The sequence below is a fragment of the Pan paniscus genome, chromosome 1 (assembly GCF_029289425.2).
Source record: "Pan paniscus chromosome 1, NHGRI_mPanPan1-v2.0_pri, whole genome shotgun sequence".
Classification (NCBI taxonomy): domain Eukaryota; kingdom Metazoa; phylum Chordata; class Mammalia; order Primates; family Hominidae; genus Pan; species Pan paniscus.
This window is the reverse complement of record NC_073249.2, coordinates 1749908-1765376: the sequence shown is the minus strand read 5'-3', so window position 1 is coordinate 1765376 and position 15469 is coordinate 1749908. Positions and strand designations below refer to the sequence as shown.

Sequence of the window (15469 nt, the reverse complement as noted above, 5' to 3'; positions counted from 1 at the left end):
TGTTCAGTGAGTTACACATCAAACACCTTGTTCTGCTCTTCCCCTGACTCTCACTACTGCATCTGACTAGTCATTAAAAAAAGAAAAAAAAAAAAAAAAAAAAGAAAAGAAAAGAAAAAGAAAAGAAAGGAGAAGAGAAAAATCAAGGCAGGGGTAAATTTTAGGAAAGCAGAAATTACAAGCAAAATTATAAATCAATACATTGAAATTACTCATCGGTTTAGCCTCAAAAGGACAGGATACCTTGAAGCGGAGGCTTACAGGTCATAGGTAGAATTCACAGATTTTCTGATTTGCAGTAGGTTATAGAACAGAAGCTTTGTTTAAAATTTGGGGTCAGCAGAAAAGAATGTTAGGTCTGGCTCTTGGGAACGACTTCCTCCAGTCCCAGGAGGAAATTTAAGACAATACCAGTTAGAGTGCAGTCCATAGGCCCCCTTATCTGAGGTTTATGCGCCAGTGAACCCTTGCCCAGCAAGGAGCATGCCTTCGATACGCAAACTAACCCATTCGGACCCACACCCCCAGTATCTGACATGACACCCCAGGAGGCAACATTCCTGTCTTATGCATCCCAGAGCCTGGCGCCAGGCAATTAGTAACCATCCCTGTAACCCAAAGCCCACAGAAATTATTCAAACTAACCAATCCTAAACTGTTCACCTTGCCCTGCTTTGACTCTCTCAAAGGAAACCCCAATAAAGACGGTGGCCCAAACCTTCTCCTGTCTTCTGCTTCCTGCCACCTGGTGTCTTTCCCATGTGGCCCTGCCTGGCCTGCTGTGCCTCCTGTCTCTAGGACCTGTGAGTAGAATAAACTTCGTCTTTTCCTGAGACTCTCCTCTGTCTTCTCTTGTGGCTATACCTGACTGATCATCACGTAAAAAGGTAGAAAATAGCAGGTATCCAACCTCTTCGTATTTTGACAAGGTGTAGCAAGACCAATATAATGGGGCAGGACAGACACAACCATAGTATTTTTTTTTTTAAAGCAGGTGATGGAAAAAGGGTGGTTCTCCTGCCATTTGGTTGTGTGATTAGAAGATAGCCCTTTGTCACACAGTTGTCGGCCTGCCTGTGATATTCTCGGCTATGGCCAAGATGTGTGAGGTAAGCCCTGGGTTCCTCCCACTTCTGTGTATTCCTGAGGACTCTGCTTTCCCACACTGAGTTTTGCATCTTCTCACAGGGAATTTCTATGGCTTCTCTGTACTTTGCTAATTATATGCACATTAATCATGGTGACCTGGTTATAGGCTATGGTTTCAAGAGAAGATAAAGTTCCCAATTGGTATCTGATGGGCAAAACAGGTACAGATGGACCCCCTGGGCTTTGCCCCTGATGAGCTCATGATCGCTACTAACCACCCCCCAGATGCTGGGCCACTGGCACTCTATCAGCTGCCCTATACATGGGTCTGGGCTGCTAGAGGTACCTGGTCTTCCAGTGGTCCCTTCAACAGTCCCTTTCCTGTGGCCAGTCTGCCCTAAGCAAGTTTTCTAACCTCTAGCCTTGTTGCACGGACTAGTAGTGGGCACTGACCGTCACTTTCAAGACCAAACAGTATCAGTGTTTGTTGCTAATACTAAGTGTGTCTGGAGGCTGGGTGTGGTGGCTCAGACTTATAATCCCAGCACTTTGGGAGGCCATGGTGGGAGAAGCTCAGGAGTCTGAGACCAGCATGGGCAAAATAGTGAGAGCCCATCTTTAGGGGGGGGAAAAAAAAAAGTGGGCTTAATTGATGGAATTGCTGAAGTGCTGTAATCATCGCTGAATCGTCTATGTAACTCTGCAAGCAGAATTACTTCTGTCTGATCCAAACTCTGCTTTTGGCAGAGGAAGGGAAACCATCTCACAGGAGAAGAGTGACTTGGACAAGATCTCCACAGGCTTCAAAGCTGGCCTTCTCTTTCCTTTGTGCCACAGTATGATTTAGGACTGATAGGGACCCTCCCACCAATGGCCTCATCTTTTTTATTTGTTTCTTCTTCTAGCTGAGGCAAGAGTTGGGGAGATAGAGAAAAGAGAAAAACGACTAAGGTTGGCTTAAAGCTGTGGTGTGACCAGGAGTACAATCTACTCCCAGTGTATGAAACAGTTATTTCTTCTTCTTTATTTTGGGGAGGGGCCAGATCAGGTGACCAGAACTATCTAAAGCCTGCAGGTCTTAGAAAACATCTTTTGGCTGTGCTTCACATTTTACTTTTTGTTTTTTGAGATGAAGTCTTGCTCTGCCACCCAGGCTGGAGTGCAGTGGCGCTCCACCGTTCATAGCAACCTCCACCATTCACAGCAACCTCTGTCTCCTGGGTTCAAGGGATCTTCCCCCACCTCAGCCCCCAAAATAGCTACAGGCATGTGCCACCACGGCAGGCTAATTGTTCTATTTTTTTCTTAGAGATGGGGTCTCACTATATTGCTCAGGCTGGTCTCAAACTCCTGACCTCAAGCAATCCTTCTGCCTCAACCTCCCAAAGTGCTGGGATTACAGGAATGAGCCGCCACGCCCAGCCACATTTTACTTTTTAAATGAAAATGAAAAGCCTAACAGGAATATTGACTCAGCGAGTTTTTATTATGCACCTGTGGGTTTGTGACGATGCCAAGGGATCAGAGGAACAAAGAGAGAGGATGTTGCTCAGATGGGGGTCTCAACCTCCAGAGCAAGGTGGACACAAAGCTCCAGCCAGCTGCCCAGCCCCTGGGGTGGGAGGGAAGGATCCAGGGGTAGCTGTTGTCAGATAAGGCCAAAGGTATCAGTGGCCAAAAGGGAGACAAAGATCTCCTGGGTGCAGCCTCCTCCACCACTGTGGTGACGGGTGTTGGGCTGGAAGGTTGGCAGACCTCTCCTGAGAGCACGTTCCCCCTGCTGCTCCTGCTGCATGGCATCAACCTGGGTTTCAGTTACATTACCCAGGAGGATTTCCAAATCCAGAGGCAATGTGGCCTTCCATTTCCTGAGGTGCCTTGGTTGGCTCTGGATCAGTGGTGGGGACTCAAGAGACAGCCTCCCTGTGGCTTCCAGCCCCTCACATTCCCTTTCTCGCTTTCTCCTTCATGATGTGGTTTTACACAGAAAACACTCTGGTAAGTAGAACAGTGTTCTTCTCTTGAGTCAGACGTCTGAAGCAGGAAGGTGAATAACCTTCCCAAGACCTCAGAGCTACAGAGAGGATCCTCAGGACAGGTAGGAGCACACAGGTAGGTGGGGTAAACGTGTACAGAGAGCCTGGCTTCTACTTGGAATTTTCCCCTCCCTTGGCCTTAGGACTTAAAAATCGGATTTCTCCCTTTTCCAGATATGTTGATACAAGAGACAAACTATTTAGAAAGTAAAAGCCTCAACCGTTTATTTTGTGTTCAAAGTATAACCAAATGATTTTATTGCATTTACTGCTCCTGGGCATGCAGATGCATCTACACAGAAACAGCAGTTGTGGTTATAAAATCTTTTAACGAGTTTGGGGCAGAGGCTTTTTAATTATTTTTGAGACAGAGTCTCATTCTGTCACCTAGCTTGTGCAGTGGCATGATCTCGGCTTACTGCAACTTCTGCCTCCCAGACTCAAGCAATCCTCCCACCTCAGCCTCCAGAGTAGCTGGGACCGCAAACATCAACACCACACCCAGCTAAGTTTTTGCATTTTTGGTACAGACGGGGTTTTGCCATGTGGCCCAGGCTGGTGTCACTGAGCTAGGCGTTCCACCCACCTTGGTTTCCCAAAGTGCTAGGATTACAGGTGTGAGCCACTGCACCCAGCCCAGAGTTTTCCTGATGTGAAAATTACGTGAGTGACAAGGAGCACCAGGAGCCTTGCCTGGCTTACTGTCTGTTGGTAGGATGTGACATATGAATAATACAAAAATACCTGTCTGGTTTGACTTGCAGATTAAGTCACTGCTAGACTAAAGCCTTGATGCCCTCTCTTGCTGACCCTAGCCAACATAACCAGTCTTCCAGGAACAATACCATGTTTTAAATTGCTTGAGGTTTCACTACCTGCTGTCACTCAGTCCGGAATCCCAGCGGGAGACACAGCTCCAGCTGGCCTGCCCAGCCCCCATCAGAAGGCAGGGAGGAAGGGGAATTTGTCAGCGTTTAGGGCTATTGAGTAAGATTCTTCCATGCAGAGGACACCTGCCCTGAATGCTGAAACTTGGGTCTGAACCCTGCCTTTGATGGAATTGTGAGCAAGCTCACTCAAGTTTGTATTGACTCATCTGTAAATTAGGAATGATATAGCATACTTCACGTTTATCTGGAGTCATGGGCTGAATGCTGTCCCTTTCAAATTCCGATGTTGAAGTCCCAACCTCTAGTACCTCAGAATGTGACCTTATTGGTAAACGGTTGCTGCGGATACAGATGAGGTTATACTGGGGTCGGTGGGATGGGCTCTAATCCGATATGACTGGTGTCCTTAAACAAAGGGAGGTTTGGAGACAGACACGCACACAGCAAGAGTGCCATGTGGAGATGAAGGCAGAGACTGGGTGACGCTTCCGCACACCAAGGAATGGCAACTGCCAGCAAAGGCATGAAGCCGCTTCTCCCTCACAGCTCTCGGAAGGCACCAACTCTGAGGACACCCTGATCTTGGACGTGCACCTCCCAGAACTGTCAGGGAATACACTCCTGTTGTTCTAAGCCAGCCAGTGTTTGGTACTTTGTTACAACAGACCTAGAAAACGGACACACCAGCACTCCAAGCTAATGTATATATCAAGTGTGATGTCGGGCAAGGTTCTGTTCTGGAGCTTGGCTCACCCAGACAGGAGAACCCCTCACTGGGGGGCAGAGCTCCACATTCCTAGACAGGACAGATTGGAAGAAGGGACTTAAGTGCCTTTTAAACGATGACAACTCCGCTTCCAACCCATAAGCATTTACCAAGGATCTTTGGGGTATAAAGACATTATGGGGTGGGTGTGCAACACAAATTAAAATGTAAGCTTTGTTTTTGGTGAGCTCCAGATCCCTACTAATTGCCCCCCAGGAAAATCAACAGGTACCATGACTGTTTCCAAACCTCAAGAAGGAGCTCTGCAGACCCCTGCCACAGACGCCAGCCCAAAAGGGCTGCCTGATCATCTTGGATCTGCGGGGTGCTCCTGCCTACCTGATGGCCACGAACCTGGGGCTCAGACATGACATGTCTGGCTCAGTGTGCCTGGCCCTGCTCCCCACTGAGCCCATCAGTCCCACCCTGCCTTCTTCTTTCCTCTAGTCCAACACCCGCCAGCAGCTTCTCAGTGGAAATGCAGCCATCCTGGAGCTTCAGGAGCAGATCCTAGCGTTCAGACAGGGAAGGAGGGGAGGGAGTATACTGAGGTTTGGCTGGTGACCAGGGTGCCGCCCTGACGGGGGATAGCCCAGTTTTACTCCCCGAGCTTGGGGAGCATGGGCCAAGGGTCTCTAAGACGCAGAACACCTGGCATGTCCAACCTGGTGATGGCACATCCCCCCCGTTTTTTGGCACAGCAGAAACAGAACACTCCCTTGGCCACTCTTTCATTACCTGGGGGAGGGAGAGTGCTCCCATGGCACCACCCGAACGCTCACTACCTGAGAGCAAGGACAGGAGGGAGGTGTGCTCTCTATCCTGGGGAAGGTATGTCCTGGGTGGGGGCGCTGATCAGTACCAAGGTGAGGGGGCAGCACCAGCCAGGGTGAGGCCGCCCCAGGCGGAGAAGCTCAGTAGGAGTTCAGAGCCTGCTTGGAACGGCGCTTCATGTGCAGGCGCTCGTGGCGGAGGAGGTCATAGTTCTGCGTGAAACTCTTGACACAGTACCGGCACTGGAAGGGCCGGGCTTTGTCCTTCAGGTGAAAGTGGCTGCGGTGCCGAGCCAGGTGGTCGTGCCGCTGGAAGGCCTTGCCACAGTCACAGCACTGGAAGCTCAGTTTGGCCTTGCCGTTTTCCAGCGGCTCTTTGGGACCCCTGTCCGCGTCCTCGGATGCCTCCTGCTCTCTCTTCTCCACCGGCTGGAGTCTGTCCGGCTGCAGGTGTATCCGCCGGTGGGAGAGCAGGTGGGAGTTCAGGCGGAAGCTCTTCCCGCAGGCACCACACCGGTAAGGCTTCTGGGCCTCGTGGCTCTCTAGGTGCCCATCCAGGTCCTCGCTGTCGCTGAACAGCTCCCCGCACACCGAGCACTCGTGCGGCTTCTCTCGCTCCCTGCGGCTCCGCAGATGCCGGATGAAGTTGACCCTCCAGCGGAAGATTTTCCCACAGTTCGGACACACGTAGGACTTCTTGGAGGTCTGCACCTCGCCTCCGGCCTCGGTGCTGCTCCGGTGGGAGGCGGGGAGGCTGTGCTGCTTCTCTGTGGGGCTCCCCAGCTCTTCTGTGCAGTACGGGCCATGCTGGGAGTCCTCGTCCCCAGAGCTGGAGAGAACGATCTCGATGGTCACTTCTTCATCCAGGCTGTTCTCCAGAGATCGCGGGTTGCCGCCAGCTACAGGAAGGCAACATGCAGGTCAGCGACGCTGCACAGGCCACATCCCAGCCCCTATGACCGCGGCGGAGGAACACTCAGCTTGGAGTTTACAAACCCGTGTTTTTACAATGGTCCTCGGTGACCGGGGCGGCCTGGCCAGCCCTGCAGGGGCCACTGGTGTAGCCTGTGAGGAAGAAATCTTCAGCATGGGCCCCGCTGTGTCCAGAGCATGCTGGGCACCTTGCTCTCCCTCTTCCCAGCCATTTTCCCTTATCTCCACCCCCAACCCTTTTGTTCTCTACCCACGGAGACCACCCCATCCCCACAAGCTCTAGGAGTCTGTATTTATCTGGGTAAAGCCTTGACCATTTACAGATCATGCACTTAACAAGGCATGGGGGAAAGCTCTATCAGGATAGTGAAAGGACTTGAGAGAGGAAGACTCTACAACCTACACATATCATGTGCTGGGCACTTGCATGCTCCAGGGACTGTGCTAGACTTGACATGCACATTCCTATTTGCTCCTGGACGCAACCCGATGACCTATTGGTTGCCATGTTTACACATAAACTAAGGTGATCTGTGCCAGGAAGGAGGGCTGAAATGCTACTCAGCCTTGCTGGGCTGCTCAACAGTCCCAGACTGCCCAGAGTCCTGGGTCCCCCATAGCTCCCCGGCTCCCAGTAGCACCGCATTTCTGAGGCCACAGGTGGTGATGAATAAAGCTGCTCTGGACTTCCTACATCCTGAGTCTGTGATGTTGGGAAGGTGGAACCACGGGGAGGGGCTGGGTGGACAGTGCAGAGCCCGGCCTGAGGTCCCAGCTTATCGAGCAGAGCCCACCATACAGGTGGCCTGTTTCCTCACTGCTGTGAAATGCAGAACTCAAATCTAGAACTTGGGGGGAGTGAACCAGGCCCTCCCAGATAAGAGTAGGAACATGGTTAGTCTGGGCTTCATGACTGTGGGGAGGAGAGCCCTGGCTAGTCAGAGCAGCTCAGGACAGGAGAAGCTGGACAAACAGAAGCAGGGCAGGAAGACACAGAGGCTATGCAGAGCAGAGAGATGAAGGGCAATGGTGGAAGCGGAGGGGGCATTTGTCCCTCAGTCACAAGGGGGTCGGGGGAACATGAGTCTGGGAGTGGGTACTGAGTCTGCCAAGAACCCACGTAGTATAGGAGGGAAATCATCAGATGAAGACAGAGGTTGTGTGTGTGTGTGTGTGTGTGTGTGCGCGTTTTTAATTTTTTGTACAGATGGGGTCACATTATGTTGCCCAGGCTGGTCTCAAACTCCTGGGCTCAAGCGAGCCACCCATCTCAGGTGATCCACCTGCCTCAGCCTCCCAAAGCGCTGGGATTACAGGTGTGAGCCACTGCGCCCGCCGAGAGGCTATGTTTGACGCTTATCTCGACTCTTGGTTTTCAAGCTGCAGGAACCTCGTTCCAGCCAGGCAGCTTCTCTGAGCTTGGGTCACCTCGTCTACAAGGTGAGAATGACAGTGGCAGCCCGTTGCTCTAAGCTGCTGGTGGGGCAGGTGAGGTCATGTGTATGATGTACTTTGTGGACCTCATGGGGTGGAGACAAGAGCAAGGTGTAACTTTTACCAGGCTGCCGATGACAAGGTACTTGATCAGCAGTTGATTTCTGTTAATGGACTTGGGTGGAAGAAGAAAACAAAGTGACAAGGTGGACCGCTAAGATCTCTTACTTGTTAACTGGGCGAGGAGATGGAATTATGAGAGCAGACAGTGAATGTTATGGGTGAAATTGTGTCCCCCTGAAAATTTACATGATGAAGCCCTAACCCATAGGGCCTCAGAATGTGATTACTTGGAGATAGGGTCTTTCAAGAAGTAATTAAGTCAAAATGAAGTCAGATGGTGGGGCCAATCCAAAATCACTGGTGTCCTTCTAAGAGGAGGAGACTGGAGGCAGACTTCAACAGAGGGAAGGACCCTGTGAGGACACAGCAAGATGGGAGCCGTCTCCAAGACAACGAGAAAGGCCTTGGAAGACACCAGCTCTGCTGAAGCCTTGATTCTGGACTTGTTGCTTCTGGAATTGTAAGAAAGTAAGTTTCTGTTGTTTAAGTCACCCAGCCTGTGGTACCTTGTTATGGTAGCCACAGTAGACTAACATAGACTTTGGCACCAGGAAGTAGGGTGCAGCTAAAACAAAGACCAAAAACTGTCAAAGTGATTTTAGAACTAGGTCATGGGGAGAGGCTAGGAGAGTTCTGAAGTGCATGTTTAAAAAGCCTTGAGGAAGTGGCTGGTAGAAATATGGACGTTACAGGAAATTGGAGAAAAGGAGATCCTCCAATTATAAAGTGGCAAAGAATTTGGCCAAACCATATTCAACTGTTCTGTGGAAACAGAAATTGTAAGTAAGGAACTCGGATACTGAGCTGAGGAGGTATCTAAGCAAAGTGTCAAAGGCAAAGACTAGTTTTTTGCCGCTTATAGTGAAACGTGAGATGAGAGAGATAAACTGAAGGAATTGTTATAGCAAAAAGGAACCATGACTTCAAGATTTGGAAAATTCTGTCTATCCATACGGCAAAAAATAAAAAAGCGTGCACTGGAGAGACACCAAGAGTGTGGCTGGCTCATCATTTGTTAAAGAGATTCTGGGTATGATTCACGGATCCAATCAACCATCTCAACAGAAGCCAGGAACAGAGATGAGGTTATCCAGGAAGGTCTATGGAGGACACCCTCGTCTGACAGCCTGCAACCCTGTGAACTGCATGGAGGGCAGGGTTTCTGAGTATTATATACCAGCAGAAACACTGCCAGTTGGAACTGAAAGGAAAAGAGATGGGATGAAATAAAAGAAGGCTAGGACTTCTGGGATTCTACAAACTGGCCGATAGATCTATCTGGCTATGAATATGTACTATCCTTCAAGAAAAGGGAAGAATGACTCCAAAAGTGGCTCAGAGGTTACAGGACTGCCACTGTCATCATGGGACCAGAGAGTACAGGCTCAGGAGGTGAAGTCATTTCCTTCTGAGTTCCAAAGAGCAGGGCCAGTAGCCTGCTGGGCCTGGAGAACAGAGAACTGAGCCAGAGGTTATTGCTGAGCCTTAAAATCCCATGGAAATGACCTGCTAGATTTTTTTTTTTTTTTTTGAGATGGAGTTTCGCTCTTGCTGCCCAGGCTGGAGTGCAATGGCATGATCTTGGCTCACTGCAACCTCTGCCTCCTGGGTTCAAGCAATTCTCCTGCCTCAGCCTCCCGAGTAGCTGGGATTACAGGTGTGTGCCACCACGTCTGGCTAATTTTTGTATTTTTAGTAGAGAGAGGGTTTCCCCATTTTTGCCAGTGTAGTCTCGAACTCCTGACCTCAGGTGATCCGCCTGCCTCGGCCTCCCAAAGTGCTGGGATTATAGGCACGAGCCACACCACACCTAGCCCTGACCTGCTAGATTTAAGACTTGCTTGGGACCCATTACCCTTTCTTCTCTTGGATTTCTCTATTTTGGAATGAGAATGGTCTATGCTATGCTTTTCTCACAGTTGTATTTTGGAAGCAAAAAACATCTGGTTTCACAGTTCATAGCTGGAGAGGATTTTGCCTCAGGATGAATCATACCTCAAGTCTAACCCATACCCGATGGAGATGTTGATATTTAGATGAGATTTTGGACTTACAGTTGATGCTGAAACAGGCTGAGAATTTGGGGGCTGTTGGGATGAGGTGAATGGATTGTGCATGTGGGAAAGACATGAATTTTGAAGCTCCTGAGGGTGAGGTCTTACAGGGGATGAATTGTGTTGTCCCAAAATTTCATGTTGAAGTCCTAACCCTAAGGACCTCAGAATGTGACTGTATTTGAAGATAGGCTCTTTCAAGATGTAATTAAGTTAACATGAGGACATATGGGTGGGTGGGCTCCCACACATGGTGGGAGGCCGAGGCAGGAAAATTGCTGGAACACGGGAGGCAGAGGTTGCAGTAAGCCGAGATGGCGCCACTGTTCTCTAACCTGGGAGGCAGAGCTAGACTCCGTCTGAAAGAAAAGAGAAGAGCTATTGACCTAACCGCCAGCGCATGCACGAAACCATTTAATCCTCAGCTATAACTGTACAAGGCGGCTTGAACTATTATCTCTGTTTTCCAAATAAAAAATGTAAGGCAGAAAATGAAATTGCCCAAGGTTTCAGGGGAATTGAGCCAGTGGAGATGGGACCAGGGCTCGTGGCCACATAGCTAGCAGGCAGCCAGGCTGCTGCAAGTGCTTGTTGCAGGCGGAGCGGCAAAGGCATGCAGCATGCAGGTAAGTCCATGACTATCACCTCAGGAAGGATGCTCTGGCCAGGAATGAATGACTTCCTGCGAGCTGAGGGGATTAACGGGAAAAGCAGGGGAGACTAGGAAGCTGGATGTGAAAAACCAAAATGATAAAGGCATTATTAAAAACTGTAAAATATTCTTGTAAAGTTAGAATGGGGAAGCTTTCTTAAGCAAGGCATAAAACCAAAAAGATGACGAATAAGTGTACCTACATTTAAAAACTGTAAGAAAACATTTAAGCCAGGCATGATGGCACACGCCTGTAGTCTCCCCAGCTATTTGGGAAGCCAAAGCAGAAAGACTGCTTGAGCCCAAGACTTCAAGACCAGTCTAGGCAACATAAAGAGACCCCATCTTTAAAAAACAAAACAAAGCAAAACAAAACATTTATATGCTGCAAGACACATAAACAAAGTTGAGGGAAATGGAAGAAACTATGTATAAATACAGCAGAGGCAAGGGATTCAGACCCAAAACTACAACGACACGTGGGTTCAGGTAAGAATCAGAGACTTGGATTTGGTATTTAGAAGAACCTATGAAAGATGGCAGTTTCTATGAATCCACAGAAAAAGCAAACCGTGGTTTGGTAATGTAGAGTAAAAGCCATGGGTCTGAAGCCTGACAGCCTGAGTTCAAATCTTTTTTTTTTTTTTAAGATGGAGTCTTGCTCTGTGTCCCAGGCTGGAGCGCAGTGGCGTGATCTTGGCTCACTGCAACCTCTACCTCCTGAGTTCAAGCAATTCTCTCTGCCTCAGCCTCCCGAGCAGCTGGGATTATAGGTGCCCACCACCACGCCCGGTTAATTTTTATATTTTTTAGTGGAGATGGGGTTTCGCCATATTGGCCAGGCTGGTCTTGAACTCCTGACCTCAGGTGATCCACCTGCCTCAGCCTCTCAATGTGCTGGGATTACAGGCGTGAGCCACTGCACCTGGCCGTTTTTTTTTTTTTTTCTTTTTCTTTTTTTTTTTTTTGAGACAGAGTCTCGCTCTGTTGTCCAGACTGGAGTGCAGTGTCATGATTTCTGCAGCCTTGACCTCCCAGGTTCAAGCGATTCTCCTGCCTGAGCCTCCCCAGTAGCTGAGACTACAGGTGTCTGCCACTGTGCCTGGCTAATTTTTGTATTTTTAGTAGAGACAGATTTCGCCATGTTGGCCAGGCTGGTCTTGAACTCCTAACCTCAGGTGATCTGCCCGCCTCGGCCTCCCAAAGTGCTGAGATTACAGGCATGAACCACTGCGCCCAGCCTGAGTTCAAATCTTCACTCCACCACCTACAGCTTGTGAGCACTGGACTCTGGGCAAGTGACTTCAGCTCTCGGGTGCCCCAGCTGCAATACAGAGACATCATGCCACCTATCTCAGAAGGTGCCATGAAGATACAATGCACAGAATCATGTCATCATGTAAATCACTGAATCCTGGTGCAATGTTTAGGACATAAAGAAAACAAGTATGAATGCAAAAATAAATAAATAAGGATAAATGAATACTAACTAGGCAATTCATAGAACACAATAAACAAGAAAAGGTATTCCACCTCAGTGGCGGATGTAGCAGCATTATCTGATTGGCACAAACTGAACATCTGGGAGTGTCCTGCGTGGGCATGGATATAGAGAAGCAGACCTTATCACCAGCTATCCGGCATCAGCTGGCGGGAAAAGCCTTTTAGGAAGGCAAGCTGGCAGGAGCTACCAAAATAAGTACAGTGCCCACTCTTTGAAATATATCGTCTCTCCCCTTTCTCAGTAGCAACCCTTGGCTTCTGGCTGTTTCAGAGCAGTCTGTGTCAGAGTCCAGCAAGGGAAGAATGGAGTTGAAAACTCCTGTGTATAAATGAACATCCATCCATCTTCTAAAAGTATATTGATGGGGCTGAGAGACATGCTATGGGCAGAAAGAAGCTAGAGAAGATTCAAAGTGCACCACAAACATCAGGCCTGCGCTTGAACTCCAAGTGGACCCCAAATGAATGCATCACTCTTGGCACGCAGAGGTGGGCTTCTTAGAAAACCAGGGGTGGGCATCCATGCTTGTGGAGCAGGATCTCATCCTTTCAGATCTCCCACACTAGAAAAGCCCCTTTGTCCATGCATGAAAGGGGGCCAAGTACAAGATGCATGGAGCTGGGTCAAAATGGCATAAATCTTGCCTTCAAAAGCATCACAGGTAGAAGAGATAATATGTGTGAGTTGGTCTCCATAGCTGCAGAAAACTACAATGACACGTGGGTTCAGGTAAGAATCAGAGGCTTGGGTTTTGTATTTAGAAGAGAAAGATGGCAGTATTGTAGCCTCTGCTTCTGGAAGTGGTGGCTTTTACCAAGACGACTCAGAGTCTACACTGTGGCTATTTCTCTGAAAGCAGGAATGGAACATACACTTTCCAAGAGTCCTGTGCAGCTTCAGTATGCCAGAAACCTGCTCTTTAATCCCAGTTCCAAGATTCTGTGCCAGGATGCTGGCCATCCATGCTGAGAGAAGAAAAACACTCACCGCATCACCAACAGCACTACAGCAGCACCCTGCTTTGACACACCCTCCCCGGCCCCCGGGAAAGGCAAGGAGGGTGAGCCTGGGATTGGGAGTGAGCTGGAGAATGACCCCAGCACAACGGAATCAGGGCAAGCAGCTAAGAACACCACAGCAGAGGTCAGCGGGGATCCTGAGGGGTTCAGTTCCTAACTGTCCCATGCCGTCACCACCGCACATTTACATCACACACCCACATGCCCCCAACACACAGGTGCACCCGTGAATGCACACACTCACACATGCAGCACACCACATATGTGTGTGCACGCACACATGCATTCAACACAACCATCCCCCATGCCACACATGCACACATACATTCATGCGACACACCACAGACACACATGTGCACACACAGACACACAGGCACAAACCCACACCTCCCTGACCCTTCTTTACCTGGGTAGGTGTTTTGAGGCACCATCGTCTGTGGGCAGGCCTGGAACTCTGGCACCTGCAGCTCCTCACGTTTCCTTCTTTCTTCTACCTGGAATGGCTGGAGACTTGGAGAGTCTTTCCAGAGGAGGAAATGGAAAAATTGATTTGCTTTGCACCTACAGCACTACCTGGGAGGGTGCTATCCGAATAGATGCCAGGCTACGGTCTGGGGGCGGCCCTGGGCTCCCTCCTGGGGACTGGCAGGGGGTGGCCACTCAATAAGTGTCTGCTGAGTGAATGAACCTGAAGGCAAAATGGGCCAACTCCACAAACATGAGCTCTGACGCTAGACAGAATCGACGTAGATCCGGGTTCTACTCCACCTACTCTATGGCCAGAGACAAGCACCTCCCCCAGCCCCACATTTATTCCCACTTTCTGTGGTGGGTTTTCTATAGTCATCACCACAGGCTCCTGCACACTCCGCACATCCTGCACAAACAGCTTGTGCAGAGCCTACAGGGTAGAGATGGTACAGGAGCTACTGCGCCACGCCAAGTCTCTGAACGCTTGTTCCAGGTGGGGATGGTGCGTCGAAACCTTGTCTGCTTCATGCCAGCTCTAGGTCCCAAAGGGGAAGGAGGTGTGGAGCTGCTGATGATTCTGTACAAAGCTATTTCCTCCTGAAGGAGCAGATGCTTCGAAGCACCATGGCATGGAGATCATGGGTGCAAGTGCTGGCGACACAGCCTGAAGGAGGGCTGGAAACTGCTGCTGCGGAGCCCCAGCACCTCCCCACACCCCAGTGTCCTCACAGCACCCCTGTACCAGGCAGAGGGGAAGACGGAAACTGCTGCTGCTGAGCCCCAGCACCTCCCCACACCCCAGTGTCCTCACAGCACCCCTGTACCAGGCAGATGGGAAGACTAGACAGGTGAGGCACCTCAAAGGGCTGTGCTCGGTGCCCAGTTAGGAGACACTCCCTCTGCAACTAGGCTTGTCATAAGTATCTGACTTCACTCCTGGAGGGGCTGCTGCATTGTCAGCACAAACCAGATGTTACTTACAGGCAGAGGAGAAAGACATTCCTATTATTTCCCAGTCCTTGGCCAAGGGAGTACAATCCCAATGCCTGGCAAAATTAAGATCCTCCATTCTTTCTATGAAAAGTCAGGGACAAGGCAAGACATGCAAGACCCACATAGAGTCTGGGGAAATGAAGAAGGCAATTAGGGGCCGCAGAGAGAAGCCAGAGAGTGGGGTCACCTCCGGCTGCCAGCAACCCTTCCCCCTACTCTGTCTACTCAGTTCTGGAATCATTACTCACCCAAGTAGGAGACCTGGGGCACTTCTTTGCCCTGGAGATCCTGCAACTCTGGAACGCGTGGCTCATTCTCCTCTCCCTGGGAGAGATCTGGCTGGGCAGCTAGGTCGTCTGTTCAAAGAAAAAGGCAGGGTACATGTTTATTAGTAATCTGATCCTGCAGCAACCAGGGCTGGTCCAGAAGACAGAAGGCGGAAGGATGCCCAGCGGGCATGGCACCATCAGGGGCGAGAAGTGAAAAGGCCAGAGCTGGCAGTGCAGGGGCAGTGGGGGCAGCACACGCAGGGAGAGCTATGGGCTTGGGGGTCTCTCTGAGGCTTTTGGGTGTAAAGCAGACATAAAGGGACAAAAGGGTAAGAACGATGGAAGAGAAATGGACATACAGCACATGTTCTATTTGGTTCTGATAAGCCTGATGTGGTGAGACAGCAGGTGATGGTCAATCGGACACACTGCCTGTAGGGCCGCTGTGTGCAAATGACCTCCT

General features: G+C 49.9%; 1 protein-coding gene across 5 annotated transcripts in view; it reads right to left on the bottom strand.

Moving 5' to 3' along the window:
* Positions 1–3324: 3324 nt before the first annotated feature.
* ZNF496 (zinc finger protein 496) overlaps positions 3325–15469 on the bottom strand; it is a 33811-nt gene continuing 21666 nt past the window's right edge. For 4 of the 5 annotated variants that reach the window (XM_008968288.6, XM_055093016.2, XM_034950339.3 and 1 more), the window contains 3 exons: positions 14986–15093; positions 13680–13793; positions 3325–6453 (listed from right to left, as the gene is read on the bottom strand). In XM_008968288.6, the coding sequence (XP_008966536.4) occupies positions 5696–6453; positions 13680–13793; positions 14986–15093 (980 nt within the window). In that variant the 3' untranslated portion in view covers positions 3325–5695. Of the gene's footprint in view, positions 6454–12145; positions 13220–13679; positions 13794–14985; positions 15094–15469 lie in introns of those variants that run through there. The other variant, XM_055093108.2, reaches the window with a different exon arrangement.